Source organism: Uloborus diversus, chromosome 4, assembly GCF_026930045.1.
Source record: "Uloborus diversus isolate 005 chromosome 4, Udiv.v.3.1, whole genome shotgun sequence".
Taxonomy (NCBI): domain Eukaryota; kingdom Metazoa; phylum Arthropoda; class Arachnida; order Araneae; family Uloboridae; genus Uloborus; species Uloborus diversus.
This window is the reverse complement of record NC_072734.1, coordinates 188,221,284-188,243,863: the sequence shown is the minus strand read 5'-3', so window position 1 is coordinate 188,243,863 and position 22,580 is coordinate 188,221,284. Positions and strand designations below refer to the sequence as shown.

The 22,580-nt window shown below is 31.5% G+C and overlaps 1 protein-coding gene across 2 annotated transcripts in view; it reads right to left on the bottom strand.

The window, feature by feature from the left end:
* Positions 1-22,178, bottom strand: part of LOC129221414 (erlin-2-B-like) — a 36,845-nt gene extending 14,667 nt beyond the window's left edge. Inside the window, exons 1-8 of one of the 2 annotated variants that reach the window (XM_054855897.1) lie at positions 22,030-22,178; positions 19,447-19,531; positions 13,007-13,107; positions 9,054-9,076; positions 8,384-8,464; positions 6,213-6,259; positions 4,024-4,085; positions 934-1,059 (exon numbers count right to left, since the gene is read on the bottom strand). In XM_054855897.1, the coding sequence (XP_054711872.1) occupies positions 934-1,059; positions 4,024-4,085; positions 6,213-6,259; positions 8,384-8,464; positions 9,054-9,076; positions 13,007-13,094 (427 nt within the window). In that variant the 5' untranslated portion in view covers positions 13,095-13,107; positions 19,447-19,531; positions 22,030-22,178. The remainder of the gene's footprint in view (positions 1-933; positions 1,060-4,023; positions 4,086-6,212; positions 6,260-8,383; positions 8,465-9,053; positions 9,077-13,006; positions 13,108-19,446; positions 19,532-22,029) is intronic. The other variant, XM_054855898.1, reaches the window with a different exon arrangement.
* Positions 22,179-22,580: the final 402 nt, after the last annotated feature.

Below are 22,580 nucleotides of genomic sequence, written 5' to 3'. Positions count from 1 at the left end.
ATTGATGCTTGTTGTACAGTCGAGCCTGCTTATTAGAATATCGGATAAAAGAATATTCCGCTTAATGTAATACATTAATTCAATGTACCAAACCGATGTAATGTGTTATTTTGATCCCGGTTAATGGAATATCCCGTTTATTAGAATATTTTTTCATGGCAAAATGCCTATTCTATTAAGCAGGTTGGACTGTGTGTTAAAAACTTTTCTTGAATTTTTGGTAAAGTTGTGTCTGTCTTAATAGTTTTAAATGTTAATAACTAAGTTATGTATGGACCTTCAATTTCATCATGGTGAATTTTTAGACTCCAATTTCTGAAAATTAGCATGACATTATTCCGAACTTTAGAGGACTGCAGCTTTGACTGATGATTAAAGGGATGCCACATTCTAAACGACACTGAAGTAAAACATTAAAACATTTCATGCAAATCTTAGCTCACAGAAGTACAGTAGAACTTTCTTTATTTAAATCTTGATCATCCAGATCTAATTAGCAGCCTTTCTAAAAAGTTGATGTTCACACAGACAATTTTAAATATGATAGTAAGAATGCAATTGTAAGTACATTGAAAATCTGCTTAGTAATTTGATCTTGTTAGGAAATGATCTGAAAAATTAATTTTATGCTTTTTAACATCTTGTAAACAATTCTACGTAATTTTGTTACCGAACATGATTTTTTTATCATAATAAATAAATAAGAGTGCATATTTAAGGATTTGTTTTGCTTACAACCCATACTACTTGGATTATCTGGACTGCCTTCGGAACCAAAAAGTCTGGATAAACCTGGTTGTGCCATAGTTTTAAAGATTTTAAGGCATCAAAGGGTAGCATTAATTGTGCATGCAAAAACTTGTTGCAAACAGAAAACAACAATTAGCGTTTTAAACAATCTCAATACAAGTATTTAAAATATACAAAGCTTACCAAATAAATCAATATACACTTCATGTAGATTATGAACGCTACAAAACTGATTCAATTCATGGTGTACTTTGTTGAATATTAAGGCTTTATCATAGTCAGCAGTAAAATTCCTCACTATATCATAAACTGGAAAAAAAGAAGAAACATATTAATATGAAGGGATATTTGTTAATGGCTTTAAAAGTACACTATTTTCTACATGAATTTTATTTACTTTTGAGAAAACTTGAAAATATTAAGAGGAATAGTGCTATAAAAGTCACAGAAAAATGCACTCCCACATAGCAAATTTAAATTACTATTAATTCTAGGTACAATAAAACTTGTGAAGTAGACCCCCTAGTAAGTTGACCACCTATCTAAGTTGACCGCTTTTTTCAGGCACCAAATTAACCCTTATCATATAAATCAACCTCTGTAAGTTGACCACCTGTTTTAGTTGATCACTAAACTAGTGCACCGTGAGTGGTCAATTTGCACAGGTTTCACTGTATATTTGTTCCTGTACTATCCGTAAATTTAAAATCATTTTTCATTGTTCTTAATACAAGAAATAGCCTATAACAGGGCTTCCAACATATTTCTAATTTGTCTTTAGGAAAGAAGAGGCATAATTCTTAAAAAGTTACTTTAATCGTAACATTCAAAGGTCAGAATTAGGGATGCACTGGTCAATCAGCAATAACCGGAAATCAGCCACTTTGTTGATTACCAATAACCATAGGCAGCTGGTGCACCGAAAAAGTGAGGGGTCAAAAGAAGTGTGAGGATAAGAGGGCGTGACCCCTGAAGTTGTAATATTTTTATACAGTGAAGCACCGTTGATCCGTTTCGCTTTTATATGTTTTTATCAATTATATGTTTCTTTAAATTGGTCCCTACAGAGTCTAATACACATTAACTTATACCTATTATACGTTTTTTCATTTCTACGCTTTTTTCATACAGTCCCTTCAAAAATGTATAAACGGTGCTTCACTGTATTTTTTTTTTTTTTTTTTTTGCAAAATTGGGCTATATTACTGGCTTTTAATATCATTGATTAAATAACTTCTAAAATATGAAATATGGCATCAAAAATCGGAACGGAGAGCCACTGTAGACTTTCTCCTCCATTTATAACTAATAAGAAGGAAACTAAAGTTCCATTCTTATGAAATAAGATGAGAAAAGTCCATAAAATTAGAATTTTTAGTTTTTACTTATGTGAAATAAATCAATCTATCACAAAAAAATTAAGTTTTTAAATCGATCATTAATTTTTAACTTTGAAAAGTGAGGGGGCAAGTGCCCCTCTTGCCCCTCACCCTATATGAGCAGCCCTGTGCCTATAATTAGCCAACTTTAGGCTATAAATCAATTGATTTTTTTAAATTAAAATTACTTTTGCTTTGAGCAGATAACTATGCTAAATGAGTTTTAGATGATTAATTGGCTGAAAAATTATTTTTAATTCAAATTACTTTTACTTAGAACAAGACACTTACTTCACTGAATGAATTTATTGAACTTAAAATGTAGTTTTGCATTATGTCACCTCTAGTTTTGATTCAAAATTAAAATAACCATGGCAGGAGTGCAAACAACACACTCATATTTTAATTTGAAAAAAAAAAAAAAAAAAAAAAAAAGCTGAAAGAGGTTACAGGGAAAATTCAAAATAAATCTGAAATTACAATTGCAATTGAATTACAATTGATTTTGAAAAAACTTAACTTTAAGAGACTGGTCTTATTCCATCTGGGTTCCAAAACACAGGCATCCTAGAAAACTAAGTGTTATTGGAACAAAATTGTTCCCATGTAATCTAGTGCTTAAGATTCTTGGTTTTGAAACGAGATTCCCTTATTTGAGACATTTGCAAAATGTGTAGCATAACTTTGCCAAAGCAATCTAGAATTCTCCAATTTCTATAATCATCAAAATCTTCATGTTGAAACAACTTTTTACTAATTTTCCATATTAAAATCTTCATAAACGTAAGATAAAAGTGGCTAAAATTAAAGCTATTTGGTTAAAAAAAAACTGAAAACATTTTTGCCACTTAAACTATATTGGTTGCCAATGGTGATGGTATTTCACGAGCCCTGTGCATGAACTTAGAGTATCTGTATTCTAATTTTCCACTTCATAATACCTAACATGCTATAGTGCATCAATGGCAACCCTTATAATTATTTAACAACTTGCAGAAAACATATACAGTCAAACCGTGGTTTAGTGCCTGCCCGTTAAAGCGCCAGTCCCGTTATATGACCATAATTGTGCCTAAATAAATCTTCCATACAGGAATTTTAATGTAATATATCCATCAAAACGCCAATCCATTACAATGCCAGCCAATACCACACCCTACTTTTTTCAAAACTTCCTACCTTAATTTTACACTAAGCTCACCAATATTTATTTATGAATACTATTGCTTTTTCTCTTTAGTATTTATAAGTGTAATAAGCATTATCAGTTATTTAAAAGTACCCCAAAATGTTTCCAGGCAGAAACACCGTATCAACACTTCTTTAACAGTAAACTTGTGGTCTACTTTACTGGGAAACATGATCAGTGATTGAACGGATGTCTTACTTTGCTCATGGGCAACACACTAGGTGTGTTCACACCAGGGTTCAGTAAGTAAAATAAATAAAAAGCAGGGCACTATTTTGAAGAAGTGTAGTTGAGCAAAACAAATACTGAATACTGCTAAAATTACTATCATAATGATTTATTTCCCATGTTTACTGAGTGGTAATTTTTTACACAACGTTTGAAACGCTAACTGTTTAACTTTAGCAATCATAAATAGCACCCTATGTATATTTTCGAACTTATTATCAGTTTCAAGCACGTGCAAAATTATACACATTATAATAAAAAATTATACATAAAATATAATTTAAATATGTAATAATATAAATATGTAATTGTAAAAAAATAAGTAATAGGAGCTGCTTGTGACATTTAATGCATTGGATGCAGAAAAGACAACTACAGGTCATACAACATTTATGTTAGTTAAAAAACCGAGATTTATTAACGACTTTTTTGGATAAAGTATTTTTTACATTGTGAAATACTATTTGCGCTACTTACCACTATTTGAATTTAAAATATTAACAACTTCAATACGATCAAAATAGATCATTACACCACCACTAAAAAGAAAAAAAAAAAGAAATATCAGCAATATGGCAGAAAATATTTTTCTTTGAGATTAAAATTTTTTTAATTAAGAACAGGAGACTTGATTAAAAAATTTTAAGGTTAAAACAATTACAGATAAAAATATTAATCTGCTTCATTGTGACTACTACTCAGTAACTAGAAGCTCTTGATTTTTTTCACATTTAGAAAAGGGTTTCTCATTTCACTGAAACGGATGAAGGGTACAGGGGAAAAACTTCGTCAGACATTAAAAGTTAATTTTGAGAAAAATGCACTTGAATGTTTGGCTGATGATATTTTACCCCAGTATCGCACATTTTCAAACAAATATTCCAGCTGATTCACAGGGTTGTGTACAAAAAGACGATAAGACTATTTGAAAAGTATAGTTCAGCAACCACTAGGGTACTGGGCCATCCCCAGTAATTGGCAGGTCACCAGTGATTGATGCTTCCAACAAAAATTTCCTAAAATAAGATTCGTACCCAATCTTTTAAAAGTAAAAGGCTATATACCAACTGAATGTACATTTACTTTAAAGATTATAACTTCAATTCATGTTACTAAATGGTAGCAGTGCATAGGAAAGAGAAACAATTGTGGCTTGTGTCAAATCAGCCATTTTTGTAGCAAAAGCTTCTTCTCTGGCTTAAGGGAAGCATGCGCATCAATATATTAAAATCTGACTTAAAATATATTTTAAATTTTCATTGTCAAAAGTTTTGTTTAGTTGAAAGGTGTTATTTTGAGTGGGTAAATATATTTTTGTACCTTTTTGGATTTTTGAAATAATGATGGATGCCATTTAGTGGTGCTTCAGTTTTGCTAGTCTCCGGTAATTGGCACATGTGCCTTTAAACACTAATGTGTTGTGCAATATGTCACTAGTTTGATTTCTGATATTTTTGCAGCAACAATATTATATGGGTTCTACTATTGATTCGAATCCTACAGAATATACTGTTAAATTTTTAAGAGAAACAATAGAAAACAAATATGTTTGGCCATCAGTCTGGTGTTGCAACTGTAGACAATCGGTTCATTCTTTATGGTCCCTTAGAATCATCGGGTCAATGTTCTTTTTTCTGTGGACACAGCTACAATTCGTAGAATCGAAACTGCATACCAACTAATGAAACAGCAATAATTTCGATTTTTTTTCCACTCAACACTCCAAATTCATTTTTATTTCTCTGAAATACTTTTTCAACGTCAAGATGTGTGATTTAACATTAATTTATGTAAAATTACCTACTTTAAATTAATTAATTATGTTTCTTATGATAAAATATGATTGATTAAAATTATATAAACTCAAAGTGATAAAGAAAGTGATTTTCCAGTTCTATTAACATGTGCCAATCACTGGATCACAAGATGTCACACACTGGGGCATCAGGTGTCAATTACTAGTGATTTTGGTAACTTTTTATACACATATTTTTATAAAAATATCAATTCAAATATTTTTGATTTTAGTGAACGAAATAGGTGCACAGATGTGCATTCTTTAATACAAAAATATTTGCAAGTGAATTTTTTTTTTCTTCTAAGTAATAAAAACAGAGGTAAGTTCAAGGACAAACTCTTAAAGTGCCAATTACTGGGGTCATCACCCTAGGTACCACCATTATTCTGTTTTCTTGAAAAATTTGACTGAAAGGATTTCTCTCCAGCATTTTTCACACATATTGTTTTTATTTAAACTACAAATTGCAATGGATTGAGTTGCCACTTTAGAAGCTAATTGGGCATGTATCTAACAACCTTACATTAAAATTTGTGGAACTATCAAGCATCGAGTAAAGGGTTAGCAAATAATTACTTAATGTAAGCTTTGTATGCATAGGTAAACAATCAAATAAAACTAATTTCATGATAATAATAATGCTAGTATAAACAAAAAACATCCAAATTTGTTTAATTGTAATGCTTTACATTTTTAACCGGAATGCTGTTCGTTTCCAGTTCTACACACTGAGGGTAGTATTTTATATGTTTAAAAAATACACTAATAATTTCTAAAATATTAATGCACAATATCATAAAAAGAACTAGTTAAATTGAAACAAGAATAATCAAATCAAGATTTTGAAGGATATTTTGAAGAAAATTACCTGGTTCCACAAGGTACATTTTTTACTTCATCTGTCTGTAAAGTAACCTAAAAAAAATCAAATACATCTTAATACATTTTTATTCTTAATAAAAAGTGTTTTCTTGTAATCACAGAAATCTGCCGGTAGCACTTTTGCAATTCTGTTTCAACAAGATTGTTTTCATAATTTTTGTTTTATTGTTTCTTTAAAAACTTAAGTATTTTTACTGCACTACATTCTACCTAATGTTCAGTGTTTTCTTGGCTTGCTTAAAGTAATTTGATAAGCTAAATAAAATGCCTAACACTTTATTTCCATATACTTTTCTCTGATCATAAATTTGTTTCTACAAGTTTGAGAAACAGTACTACTACAAAAATAAGAGTTCTTGTATTCCTACAATTTCAAGTTGATCCTATTAAGTAGTTTAGTTTTCCAGGTCCCATTTATTGTTTTATGTTCAGCCACAGATTAAAAGTTATATCCTTTCACCAGGGTTCACACAGAAAATATACCAAGAGGAGTTATTCATCATGTGTATTCATTTGTCAGAAGTGCCTGCAAATGAGTGGGATATGCTTTTGTTGAGCGCGACTCTGGAAAATATAGCAATAATTGTGAGTCCTGCATTCTAGTGCAAACCACGGTAACTACTGACTTAATCCCTCATACAACAAGGTGGACGTACTGAAAGCAATGTAAATTCGTTCAGTTTGATTAGTTTTCAGTGAATAATTTTTAAGTCTTGCATTAATTTCAGGGATGCCACCGAGTTCAGCAACTAAAAATAGTTGCTTTAGTGGGCTGTAATATGAGAAACAATTTGTCTCAAACTTAGAAAATAATTTCTAAAATAGTCTCCCACTAAAAAAAAAAAAAAAAAACTAGCATTATGTCATGATAATGTAATAACACTTCAATGTTCCAAGAATGTTCCCGAAACAACTATTGAAAAAAAACCCCAAATCTGAAAAAACATTTTTCTATTAATATAATCAATAAAGTATTCCACTTTAAAATCATATTTGACATAATCAAGGCCATTTTGAAACCCCTCTCGCTTTTGATCGGCTAGCGGGAGCCACTCCCACCAACCCTTAGGTACGCCATTGGTAAACAAAATCACACTTGATATTTTAATATCAAGTACCCTTTTGTACAAGTCCGTCAAATTAAAAAAGTCTACAGGAAGCAAATCAATGGTGATGGCTTCTATCAACATAAATTTTAATAATTTAAAATTTTCACAAAACTAATTTTTCCATGATTTTTATTGCAGAAAATAATTTGAAAATCATTTTTCAGCTTTAAATAGGATAATGACATCAGTAATAGACATGCTTAAGACGTCACTCTCAGGTTAACTCAATTTTCTGAGCTTTTTAATCTATTTAGACTTTTGAAACTATTTTTCTCTCATGCAACTACATCTCATCTACCATTCAGCTGCTTCTGGATCCTCTGAATGAGTTAATTCTATTTTTATTTGCTCAATTTCAAAAAATGGTCCGAACCCCGCAGTAACAGACATCGACAATTCTGATGACACCCAGTAACAGATAGGATGCAGAAAGGATGAGTCATGGACAGAATTCCCCTTTTCTCTTCAAAATAAGCAAAATTTCGTTTAATTTTAGATCTAAAACCTTATTAAATTCAAACGAACATGAAACACCGGCAGACCTCGTGGTAGCTGTTCATAACATTCCACCACTGCTGTGTCTGGCTTATAAAATTCACTTTGATAACACTAGATGGTTTCACACCGTGGTCATGAGTCGCAGCGACATCGGTTTTACTCGCCTAAAATTCTTATTATTTACATCCCAACTTACGACTGTCTGATACTGGACCCCTGTCTGTTACTGGTGCCATTACCAGGGCCGGATTTGGAAGTGTGGAGGCCCTGGGGCAACGAAGGAGTGGAGGCCCCTAATCAGGGTTCAAAAAGATCATATTTACGAAAATATCCGATACTTTGATATATATCCGAATATTTTGATATATATGTATATATCCAATATTTTCGACCCGTGAAAGTTAGGATATTTTGTAAAAACTTTATCTTGGGGGCCCCTTTGTTGTGGAGGCTGCCCTCCCCTAAATCCGGCCCCGGCCGTTACACTAATTCAATTTACAGTTTAAGTTACATGAAATGTTTCAAAAGAGACCCAAGCTAATGTAGGTACCTGAATTGAGCGGTATGTCGTAATAAAAGGAACCATCATATGAAAACCTGGTGAACTTGTATCTTTCAAAAGAGCACCACCCTGTAATAAAATATTAAACTTATTTTAGACCAATGAACTTTCAATGTTTAAAAGTGATTTTGATCATTTAGATCATTGCAATGATTTAGACAATCCTTTTTAGATGTAATACAATTATTAAAAGCTAAAGATGCATTTAAAATACAAAATCTGAAGAAAAAAGGCTATATCAGGCAAAGAAGTTTACTAGATTAAAATAAATAAAACAGAAAACAATATTTTTCAAAAATGCATGGGATGTTGAGAAATTTTTAAAACCAAAAAAGCAGTTACTATCATAATTTTAAAAATAAAACAGAGTGAGTGGCAATAAATTAAAAGCTTAAAATTACATTAAAAGTTAGATGTCACTACGTTATGATGCAACAACTTACAAAATAAAAAAAGGTATCACATACAGTAAATTTTCAAGTGCTCAAAAATCAAAATGACAGTAGTGCATTTCAATTATTGATGGGAATTCATACCAACACAAATAGTTAGTCTAACTCATATCTAATAGAATTAATTAACAAACACAAATCATTCAAGTGAAGATTGCAAATAAAATTAAAAAAAAAAAACTTTAGAGAAATTACATAGTACTTACTCTGTAATATATCCCTACATGACCTAAAAGAAAAGGGGAAAAAAAAAATATTAGTAACTGAAATTTGAAACTGATAAGAATTGAGAACAAAAAAAAAAAAAAAAAGTCTTCACTGCTCTGAAATTATAGTAGAACCTCGATTTAAGGATTGTCACGGGACAGAGAAAAGTTATCGTTAAATCAAGGAGCAAAGACATTCAATGCAGTCAAATCTGGACCAGTGAAATGTATCATTAAATTGAGAAAATCGTTAAATTGAAGTTATACTGCAATTAATTTCAACTGAATTCTGGTCTAATAATTACTTTTACAACACCTTGATTTTAATTTTACTTGATAAAGTCATATGAAAGGAAATTATTCAATGAAACATCAATAAAACACACTTAAAAGTGATAACTTACATATATTTTGGTACTCATATGTCATACATACAAATTTAAGACATAAAACAATGTTTTATTACACCATTTGTTACATGATTATTTTTAGCACCATATTTATTCCACAGCAGATAATCAACACAATCATTTCTAAAAAAAAGGATACTTTTACATATTACGAAACGATGAACCTTGATTCCTTTCATTCTAATCAAACCCATTATAATAAAAAATAGGGCAGGTAAAAATGCCCTTCGGTTAGAAAGAATAGTTAACATGGCTCTAGAAAACAATTTAAATATGCAACAATAATACAATTATGAATTAGAAAATGAATACAGCAAAACTAATGAAATAAAAGGGAGGAATAATTACAACAAACAACCTATATAACGAATAAATCCTTTGTCCTGAAAATTAAAACAATCAATTATCCAATGTTTTGAAGCACAAAAACTGCAAAACTACTGAGACACGTGTTTCGGTGTTACAAGGAACACCTTTTTCAATGCATAGAAGTGTGAGCTTCTGGATGAATAGTCATCCGAGAAAAGCAACACGCTAGAACAGGAGATAGTATAAATACCAAAAATGAGAAATTAAACAAAAAAAAAAAGACAAAATGAGATATGAAAAAACAACAGTTGCATAAAAACAAGTTTTGCTTAACACTGTTGGGATTCAAATCAATCTTTAGATTTCAACTCTTATCAAATTATCCAAAAATGCACCAATTCATTGGATCTTGATTTTTGGGAATCTTTCCACATCCTGAGGAACCGGTCAAATCTAGTTAACGATCTTACTCTAATTCCGTATTTTTCTTCTGCTTCTGCGTGGACTACATTTTAAAATTGGTTCAGTTTTTCTATTATTTTTATGTAAACATCTGTACATTTCTTACTTTTATTCTTCCATTTTTTGCTTTCTTATTTTGTTTTGTGATCAACTAATTCCAATTTGTTCATCCTTCACTCTGTTTTTTTTATATAAATTTCTCCATTTGCTACATTGCATCCATACATACTTTTTCCCTGTTGGTAAATTTATTGCTAATTTATTCAGAGTGGTTTCATTTTAGGACAATTTGCCTTGTTTATGGGTTTTCCTGGAAATTTATTACTTAACGGCTTTTTACTGATGGAATTATACAATAAATTTCAGCTCAAGGTGTCATTTTGTCTTTTTTGTTTTGTTAAATTTCTATTTTTTGGTATTTATGCTGAATCTCTGGTATTACTCTGGTATTTATATCTGGACATTTCATCCAGAAGCTCTTACTTCTTTGCATTGAAAAAGGTGTTCCTTGTAACACCAAAACAAGTGTCTGCAGTAATTTTGTGCTTCAAAACGTTGGATAATTGATCATTTTAAACAACCTATAGTTTGTGTTTTAAATAAAATATTTGAAATTCAAAACTTTAATTAAAAAAACAAAAAAAAAGCTTATCTTACAATCTGCCCTTGCATATAATACACACCCTACAAATTTCAACGTTTTAAACAGATTATCTGTGGATTATATAGTCTGAAAAACAGTCTCTTAAGTTTGTGTATTCCAAGAAAACTAATCCACCCAGGGGCGGATACAGTCATTTAAGTGGGGGGAGGGAGGTCATGTTGAAGCTCCCCCACCCCACCCTATGTGCAAACCCACAGTTATGGTTATGAAAAATTTCTGAAACTGCTTGGGTGGGTTAAAAAGCACCAAAGTGGCTAGGAATAAGGCACCTGATAGGGCATAAACCTTGCTGATTAAATTCATAAACAATGAAAAGAAATAAAAATTCAAATACTAACAATGGAAAATATTACTGAAATTATTCATAAAGTGTTTGAACACTGTGTGGATCGATAATATTGACAGCAGTTTACGGGGGATGTAACTGGCCCTGTTGGTACCATCCCTCCACACCTTTTTGTGCAGAAGGTACTAATTAAAACGTTTTGTAGTAAAATCTGTAGTTGCATTATTATCTGGGGACAATGAGATGTCATTTAGGTTAGCTACATATTTGGCAAGACATCGATATTTCTGACATCAAATTTGGCAAGTCTTCATCAAATACCAAGCAGCCACCAAAGCCTTTCTACCAAGCTGTCACAGCCTACTTGGGAAGCAGGGAGTAAGCCCTTTTTGTGGCAAGTTTTGGCCAAGTTTCCACTGAATGTAGCCCTGCTCAGTGAGCATGAGAATTCGCAAGTAAAGGCAGAGTCTCCAAGCAATAATAAAAACAAGATAATAATAAAAAACTTTTTTTAAAAAAATCATAAAACTATGAGTAATTTCTTCAAGTTTTAAAGCAAAAACTATCAATGTATGACATGACAATGTAACTAACTGTCAATGTAGGACAGGAAATGTCTCTTCTTCTGAGGAATAGCCGTTTTATTCAACACCTCTACAACATACAATAGAATACTTCATATTACGATGTACTATATTGCCAAGAGTAAAGGGCAGAATCTTCAATTTTTCATTTTTGCCATTTTTGTCATCTAATATGCTGGTACCTGCACGGCTTTTCCCGTAGTAGAAAATTAAAAGGACACTTGGTTTGCCTGTATAAATGGAATACACAAATAATGGATGAATTTCTCTCCAATTTGTTATTTTAATTGCTTGCTCATGGTCGCAAATGGTAGTTTGCTCATCCACATTATGGTAATTTGTTTGCCCATGTTATGATAATTTGCTCAGTAAAATATTCTCAAAATTGGAATAGAAAAAGAACAAAATCGAATTTTTAAAAAATTGCTTCGAGGTGCTCACTCCTATGCTACAAACTAATTTTGGGTGAAATTTCATGAAAATCGGCCGAACGCTCTAGGCGCTGTGCGCGTAACAGACATCCAGAAATAGACTTTCAGCTTTATTATTAGTAAAGAAGCTTGCTTATTTGGTTTTGGTTGGAAATAAATTCAGATTCCAACATTTCCTAATCGTTAGTTCCTTTACCTTCCTACGGCAGTGTATGTGCACACTATATATGCATATTGTGCACACTATATATGCATATATATTGTAAAAAACCTTCTTCATAAAACATTTCTTCCAAGGTCATATAAAAAGAAGTCAAGCCCGGTTTGGCAACAAGTACATTGCTAATGGTATATAGGTGGTTATAAATTTCCGCCTACTACACGTTGAATGTTTCATTGAAATGAGTTAGAAAATGCTTCTCAATAAAACATTCCAAATGACAATAAAAACCATTCAAAAAAAAAAAACATGCATATCATTTAACACCAAAAAAAGAAATCATATCTCAATAAAACAGTTAACTCATTTTAACAAAGCATTAGAAATGGAAAAGATGACCCTATTCATCTTTCAAAAGATAAAGTCTTTTTTTTTCAAAACACAGGAATGTAACTGCCAATTTTAACTGACATTATTTTCAATGCTAAATATTTCCTATAAGATAATATCTTAAATAAGAACTGTTTTATGAAAATATTTGGAATTAAATCTTGAAATTTTTTAAAAAAAACTTCACAATCCAAAATTAGTTAGCATTTAATATACTATTTGTCCTGTCCAATTAATAATATTAAAACTTTACATACCTTCTTCTATTTTGTGAAGAGAAAAGTTGCAAACAATAAATAATATAAATGCAGCAGCAGCAGCTATAACAGCCGATGGAGTAGCCATGATGAAAGATTAGCTATAAATGATAAATATCAGGGTAAATGAATGCAAATAGGAAATATTAACATAACTGAAGGGCATTTCAAATTTTCTACAGAGTAATTAAAATAATTCATTCAATATAGTTTGAAGATAACTTTATTATACACAGCATGGGACCTTGATTTCAAAATCCCTGAAATTTGGAAAATTCTAAAAAAAATTCTTTAGATTAATTTTTTTTTTTTTTTTTTTTTTCAATTTTAACCATTTGAAAGTGTCAAAAGTTGGCACTTACATGTAACAAAGTATTTAGTTTATATTTACATTTGTAAATACTAGCTGTTGTGCATAACACTAGCATCTTGCTGAAGTTTCGCAACAATCTTTTAACATACTCTTTACAGTTCTTTTTTTTCATAAGTATACATAAATCATTCTCATTAGGAGACATATTAAACAAAAATGCAATGCTGTTTTTGACATAAATATTTATTTATTGCACTTGGTATCTTGTACAATGCATAGTGATGAAATGTACTGTATGCAGCTGCAAATTATTCCAAACTTATTCTTTTTTTGCATAGTAACAAAATAGCCTTTCATTGAGATTTCAAACAGGGGAAAAAAATGACCTGAACATAAACAAAATTTGGAAAAAAACTGTGTAATATTGCACAATACAAAAATTTTGGCCATTTTCCGAGTTAGGATCTAAAATAAGAAATATTTCAATATCTGGAAAGGTCACAGTCCTGAGCATTCCAGATATGGTGGTCCGATACTGTATTTATACCGAAAATTGAAGTATTAATCAAAGTAAGTTTTTGGCTTCACTCTTAAACCAAGTATGAAATATTCTTTTGCATGCAACTACTATCACCCAAGCATAAAGAATACACTGGTTTTTATTGATATACTTGTCTTGTGTAACTTTTGCCTTTGAAAATTAACACTTAAAGTTTTTTTACACAGTGTAACAGTTTTATTGGGCAAAAAGTTTCTCAATCATACAAGGTGGCAAGAAAAAACTTGGACACATATAATACCGTATAATTTAAAAAATATTATGACCAAACTTCAGAATTAATATGACTGCATTAATTATTTCGTATAATATATTTAGAAATTTTCAAAGTAGCTACATTTTGGCCTTAATATAGAGCTTTAAACATGTCATAAAGTTTTGGGCTATGGATCGCAACTCACTAACTGAAATTTTATCCCATTCCTTACTTTAAGGATTTCTTTAGGGATGCCGAAGTTTTATGAGGTTTAGCACACATCCCTGTCTTCAAGACCTTCTCCCATTGTTAAACAGCGTCAACGACCCCAATCTAACGGTTTGGGGTGCAATATGCACTGTGGGAAAATATCACTTGTTTTTGTTCACTCTAAAAACAACAATTTCAAATATGACAATAAAGTACTCAAATTTGAACATATCGCTACTCAAAATGGCTCCGATTATATGGTATTCAAATTTGAAAAATTCAAATACTCATCAAATACTCATATCAACATGTGCGCTCATTTTTGAGGTATTCGTGCTCATTTTTGAATATGAAATAATTCAGCACACTATTTGAAATTATGGCTACTCATATTTGAAACAAAAGGTTAAGAATCCTCCTTAAGGGCAGTTCACTTATCGGCCATCCGTTCCGTCCATCCCGTTTTTTGATGTGACGGACTGCCGACGAAAACAGAGAGCATTCACATACGGTCACCGCACATCAATCACATGGCTGAACTCACCCACTAGACAAAAGAGCGCGCTGCTTGGCGGGAACCAATGAAATGTTGTCCTACTTTTGAGGGCCGTCAGATATCAAGGTTCTTCTGATCAAAACCGGTCCCGTCCAAGACGGCTTGCTGTCATGGCAACCAGCAAAGAAAACCTGTTTTGGGAGGAAAGAAACGTGATGGATGGAACGGACGGCTGATATGTGAACAGGCCCTTAATAATGGTTACCGTATTCCCCAAATTAGAACCCAATAGATTTTTCTGCCGTGCTAAGCACAAAAGTGGTATCTACACTTTTTGTCAAAATTGAGTTATTGTCACGAGGTGGTTCTTTATAACATGTTTTACCCCTATGCAATGTTTTATTGTCATTTGTGAATTAGAACTATTTTTTAAAAAAATCTAAAAAAGTGAAATCTGGATCAAATACATGGAGGCGTAAAACTTTAAATAGCAGTTTTTCGGTTTGACCTCAGCTGCAGATACGACTTTTGCGCTTAGCACGGCAGTATTCTATTTGCTTCATCCTGAAGACAAGGGTGTGCGCTAAACCTCATTAAATTTTGGCATCCCTAAAGAAATCCTTAATGCAATGAATGGGATAAAATATCAGTAAGCGAGTTGCGGCTCATAGCCGAAAATTTTGTGACACGTTCAAAGCTTTGTATTAAAGCTAAACTTAGCCACTTTGAAAATTTGTAAATATATTAAGACAAAATAATGTATTCATACTAATTTCGAAGTTTGGTCATAATATTTTCATTAGTCATTAAAGTTATGATGTATCATGTGTGTCCAAGTTATTTCTCGTCACCCTGTACTTTGAATCCTCCCCTTACTTATTTTAATGCAGATGATTTCAGCTAATGTAGGGAAGGTGCTCCAGACAGAAGAAATTTTGAAATAAGACAGACAACAGAGCAGTAAGAGAAGGAACATGCAGCATTGAAAAAAAAAAAGAATGTGTGGTCCCTTGTGATTGCAAAGAAAGTACAAATGCTTTTCCTGAACAAACATTTTATTAAAATTACCATTTTTGTCACACTTATCATAAAAACTCATTCTGTCCTTTTGCTAAAATTTAAAAATAAGGATTAAGTACTTTCTGTAATATTTTACTGCCAAAAATTAGAATTTTTCAACATTTAACTTTTTTAAAAAAAAAAACTTGGCTAATCACCCATTAAAGCAATCGACAGACAAATCGGTTAAAATCTTTTAAATCTATACTATACATGCTCTATCAAACGTTAAGGGACAGTTTTTATAAGAGCCTGACAGAAATGGGATGCCAAGATACATCATTTTTTACTTAAATGAAATTCTTGTGGTGGAATTTTTCATTAAGATTTCAGATTTTTTTTTTTAGCTTTTTCTCCTGAATATTATTTTGGGGACACATAAAAATTCATGATGACCTGACATAGAAATGTTTCCAAATCAGGATTGGCTTTCTGCCGGCAGAAACTAGTTTTTGCCGTGCTAGTGGCAGAAACTGGTTATAATCGGTAAAAACCGGCAGAAACTGGCAAAAACTTAAAAGTGTCTTTAATAACTCAAGTAATTAGTAAATGATATTTGTTTAAGTCAACTAAAAAATTAAACATGATTTCATCATTTAAAAAAATAAAATCCAATGCCAGTGCCCTTGATTTAGTTCAGAAAGGGAACTTTTCAATTGCAGAGGCTTGTAGTATTTGGATTAATTTAACAAAGGATAAAAAATCATACAGGGGTGCTTAGGAAAGAGGAGTGACATACAGAATTAAACAGGCATTTACTGATTGTAATTTGCTCACTTATATGCTTCCTCTTTCTAAATTGTTCGTGATTGAAATTATCATGTCATGTGCTTCAAGAAGAAAGTGCCAGAATTTTACTTGCCTACATTTTGTACAGTGAAACCTGTGTAAGTTGACCTCTCGGTGCAGTACTTTGGCGGTCAACTTAGACAGGTGGTCAACTTATAAAGGGCGGTAATACTTTTTTTTTCTTGTCATTTCTTGCACTATGTATTCATTTTTTGAGGAATTCACCCTTACTCTTTCTGTTCAACTCATTTTCATTGTTTAATATTATTGAAAGTACAACAATAATTAAAAATACTATTCAAATAATTTTGTTAGTTTTTCTTTGTTTTTAACTATATTAGACACTTTAGTTTTAGAAATTCCTTATATGCCAGCTAATACTCTCTGGCTTTTTCCATTTTCACTTAATTTTAATATTTCATACTTTTTATTAATCTCAAGTTCAGCTAATTTTCTTTTTGAAGCCTTTTTTATGTAAAACTTATAGCACAAAGAGCAACAAGCTCGACTCTCCCAGTTCATAAAGGCAAAATCAAAATGTCCTATCTCTTAATCCCTTGCACCAGAAACATGTAACTTTACTCATTAGCAAGCTCAGATCTGCGTACCCGCAGTGCGAGAGGCCTGCGTCCTTAAACGGGTTAACGGCCCTAGAAATTGAAGAAAAAATAGAAAAAAAAAAACTAGTACTAAGACTTCTTCACTATACTAAGAGACACTGCTGGCCTGTAGGTATGGGCTGTACATATTTTGTTGCAGGGGAATCAAAATGTATAGATCTGGGCCTTCTCTTTTTAGCACAGTTCCTGTGTTGTCACAACAATTGCAACTGAAAGAAAAGACTTTGAACTTTACTACTGACAGCTATTTTCATTGAACAGAGTACAAAAAGCTATCTCAAATAGAACAACAAATGAAAAACAAGTTTGGAGAATAAAGAGCAGCGTTACTCTTAATGCTGCTGTTAAGTTAGTACAATGCTGTTCCGTCATCAAAGCATTAAAAACATTCTTAGAAAGCTATGAAAAATAATAATAAGAAGAATAAATAATAAAATAAGATAATTTGCTGAAGAAAGTTAAAAGAAAATAATAATAAACCAAGTGGTCAACTTACAAAGGGTTTTTTACTATACTTCTAACCAGATTTGGCGAACATTAGTGGTCAAGATAGAGAGGTGGTCAAGTTAGAGGTTTTCCTTCATTATATGAGATAGGACTAATTCCGTTCCTGACAAAAGCGGTCAACATAGACAGGTGGTCAACTTACAAGGGTGGTCAACTTTACAGGTTTTACTGTATCTAATGTCACAGCTTTGCAAAACAAATTGGCCCCATTTCTCAAAACTTATTTTTCCAGTCAAATTTTTACCACAACCCCAGTTACTACATGGTGGACCAGTTATACAATGAAAGTTTCATGAACATTGCTTGCTCCTTGATGCATTGTCTGCTAGCTCTTCTGTTTTAAGAATATTCTAAAATTTTTCATTTGTGCGTAGTAAATTGAGAACCTGTTTAGATTTTTGAAACCTCCTTTTCTAAGAGGCAATTGCAGGATCCAAACAATGTAACATTTGATTTTGAATTGTGATAATTTTGTAATAAAATTACAGTACTTTGGGTAACAATTAATTATTTTTTCATCTTGCGAGTTTTTGCCAGTTTCTTCTGCAAAGTGACAGAAAGCGGTTTTTGCCATGCTGGTTTTAACCGGTTTCTACCAGATTTTTTAACCGCCTCGGCAGAAACTTGCCAACCCTGTTCCAACTAGACTTTTAAAAATTTGATTATCTCTGTGCATTCAGCTTTAGTCAAAGAAGTTCCTTATGATTACAACATGACATTTAGTACTTAACTTAAAATGCATGGTCAATTTTATGGCTGCCCTTCAGTGCAGCCTGGCAAGACTTTCTTACCCAATCAATATACAGTACAAAACTGTGAAACGTATACATAAGTTTGAAAGTTGAATAACTTTATATTTTTAATCTATCAACAGCAGTGGCGGCAATTTTGAGGGGGGGGGGGGCATTTAGGAATAAAAACTAAAAATTGTAAATAAAAGCAGAAGCGTCAAAATTTTTAGATCATAATTATTTGCTTTACTTTGTATCTGCTTACGAAACATTATTTAGCACAAGCAGTAATTTTTAGTTTATGTATTCATTGTTTAGATATTAGTAAATCAATTGTTTATTTAAACAAGCCATTCTTGCTTAATGAAATTATTACCAAGTGTTTTTGACATTTCAAAATACTTTAGAGAAGATGATGTAGATCTAATTCATGTCTAAGTGCTTCTTAGGGGAAAGTTATTTATTGTGTACATAATTCTCAAAATTTTAAGAAAAACGTGAAACTGTTAAATTTGCATCAATTGCCACTCATACGCTCTCAAAACCAGCCTTAGCAAAATTTTGTACTCCACCCCCCTTTTTTTTGTCTTTATTTTTTTTGCTGCAGCTAAAAAAAATCCTATGGCTTTTTTTTTTTTGGCCTCTCACTTTTCAGTCCTTATGCCGCCTCAGATCAACAGTAGATTTTTAAATAACTAATGAAGAAAATTAGGAGAGCAATAATTTTATTCTAGGAAATATTCTTATTTATATATATTTCATAATTTTTATTGATATTTTTGACTCATACTTACTCATTGAAATGGGCAGGGGCTACAATTGACAAACATGAATGGTATTTTAATTTGAAAAGTGTCAAAGTAAATCTGAACATTCAGAAATTTCAGTGAAAAAAAAAATCATTCTTCAAAATGTTAGACATGCATAAAAGAACACATAAATTAATTGAAAAATATTTACTTAATTCTCAGTTCAAATAATTTTTGCCGATAGTCGTCAGACAAATTCTTCAGAATTTTTTCCTAATTTTCAAAATTTATAATTTCTAAGAAATAAAAATAAGAAATCATGTAAAGTACAAAAGAGAAATCATAAACTGATACAAAAGCAACTTCAAAGAATGAACACTCAACTAAAACCAATGGAAAAATATTTAAACTAAAAATACATTCCCAATTAGGTACTTATACAACTTAACAGTTCACAACAAAATACTTTTAAAATATATATATATATGCTAAGACGAATGAATTCATTTATGCAACACCTTCTTTTTAAAGACTTAAGAAGTAATAGTTTAATGTATTAGTCATTATCATAATTTTCAAGGTATACCTGGCAATCGTAATTGAAAGTTTCAAAATCTCTTTATTATTGTAGTTGCCAATAAGTTGAAGATTAACAACAAATTAATAATGTCATTTCTCATAGCATGGAAACTAGAAACATGAGTTTGGCCGGAGGAAATTTGGGCCCGTTAACAGACCCTTCACAAAAATCCGATCAACCATAACGGACTCATCGCAGAACTATAATCAACCAAAATAGACCTTTCACAAATTATTTATTAAAGCAAATCTGAAATCAAAATAACATATTTCCACATATAGGTTGATAATTTTTCAAATCTCTTTTGAAGGTAAAATTAGGGGGGAAAGGGGGGCTGATAATATTTATAGTGAGCATGTAATTATTTTATAAAAGTATCTAAAATAAGATAATAAGATGTTTGATTTTTTGATAATAAGCTAATAAAAAATTAAAACTGAATAAAAAACTTAAAAGCATCACTCATGCTACAATGGAATCCTGCTATGAGCAGGTAAACATCAAATTAGAAATGAGTTTTTGAAACATTTGAAGAAACACATTTTGGATTTAGTACTAACAATAGGGAAACATTGGAATTGACTTTTTTCCCCTGCATTTTCTCAGGAGAAACCAAATTGCAAGATTTTACAATAAAGCGAAAATGTGCAATAGGTGATAAAAATACAAACCAATGAAATATTTGAAATTACTGTCTTTTACCTGCCCATGGCAGTATTGATCTTTAAATCTTTGTTTTTCAAACACATACAACAGAAAATAAGTTAGTTCCAATATTGGACAACATTTAACACTAAAACTAGCTGCGTTGCCCGGCTTTGCACGGTCCACCTCGAAAATAAAAGTTATGTCAAGTGACGACGTGAGTTCAACACTCAGGCTTGAACAAAAAAAAAAGTCAGTGAAATGTTGCGGCAGATTGCGGAAAACCCCCAAAAAGTAAACATTTTAAATCCCCTGATTGCAGGAAAAGCCTAAAAACAAAAACAAGAATTTTACCTGTGCATATTCGAGAAAAAAATGGCAACAGATCTTTCATCTCAATGATTTTCTTCACCCCCCTATACATTTTAATAAAAGCGTTGTTGCGGAAAGTTGAGATGAAGCACTGAATAATAACTTGAATGGAGGAAAGCTTTCGAAAAATAGAAATTTTATGTCCAAATCTAAGAGTCGAGTTGAATAGTTTTTAATTGATGTCTCCTCTAACTATTATCGGAGGATTATGTTAAATAGCCAAACATGAAGGCGGGAGGATTACGAATCCATGGTTCGATGGTCAATTCACTGTCCTTCGGGAGAAGAAGCTTGGACATACATAGATACGCTCAGTTTTTAATTATATAAGAGATTATCTGATGGTACTTGCCTAATGTGGTTCAATGAACGCCCTGTGAGGCGTGAAGCGGACCAATGTATCCCAGGCATGGGACATGATTCACTTTTCAAGGTTCGTTAAAAAAAAAATAATCGCTTTCACATTTTCAAAAAAATCTGGGATCATGAGAAATTTTTAATTTTAATTATTATAGAAAATGGACTCGCTCATTAAATTTTTTGATAAGATAAAAAATGAAAAGTAGAAAGACGGACCAACATGCCTCAACTCCCCCTCTATATGTTCAGCCTCACCTGTCACGCTCATTCTTTCTTATAAAACACAATGTAGGGGAAAATTTGAAAGGAAAAAAAAACATTTAGGCAACTCAAATCAAAAAGGATTTCCATCAAAATGAACTTTTTCAGAAAAAAAGAAAGGATTTTTTTTGTTAAAAAAGGAAAAAAAAAAACTTGCCATTTTAATTTTCCAAATGAAACAGAAAATTAATGATTTAAATCTTATTACGAACAGCAAATTTAATTCTTTGTCCAGTAGGGAATAATAAAAAATGATTGGTCTATTGAATGGCACTCATTCCCATATGATGTGCAGGAAAACACGTTATATTTTATCGAACTCCGATTTCTCAAAACTTGACCGAATAAGCTCCATACTGATTTGCATATTTTGATAACTTAATGGGAGGATACATTTTTTTAAAATTTCATACCCGTAATAAGTCTTAGAAACTCGAAAAACTTCTAAAACCAGAAATTATTACGTTGTTGAGGTTTACAACAATAAAAAAGACCAAGTTTGGCGTTTCGAATGTTGTGCAACAATGCATTCAAATTGATAATTTTTCAAGAAACTATAATAAGACTTATATTTACCTGTAAAGACTAGAAATTGTCAAAATTCTAAACACATAATGGTAGCGAAAATATTACTCTCTCAAATAAAGAAAAGTGTCTCTTCATTTTAAACGAAATGCTTCACTCCATACCCACCAAACAAAAAAACCGGAACGGAACATTAGCAGTAGACGAGGTTTGACTTCAGTTCATTTCAAACTTGAATGAAAGATAAACATTTGACAGATTTTAGATAAGAAAGGTAACTTTTATTGACTTTCAAAGATAATGGGGAGTTAAATTAGCCAAACTCATAAGTATTTATTCTGTTTAAATATTATGAAGAGCTATTTTTTTTTTAATAGATTAACATTTTAATGATCATTATGCCAGCTCACTGAGGTCACGTGACTAAAGGATCTTATCCAAGATGTGACAAATTTTATATAAGAAAGTAATAAATACTTTTGTGCAGAGAAGTAAATTCTAAAACGTTTTGAGGCACAAAATTATCAGATTACTGCATACACGTGTTTCGGAGTCACAGATAACCCCTTTTCAATTCAAAATAGTGAGCTTTTTGTTTCTGG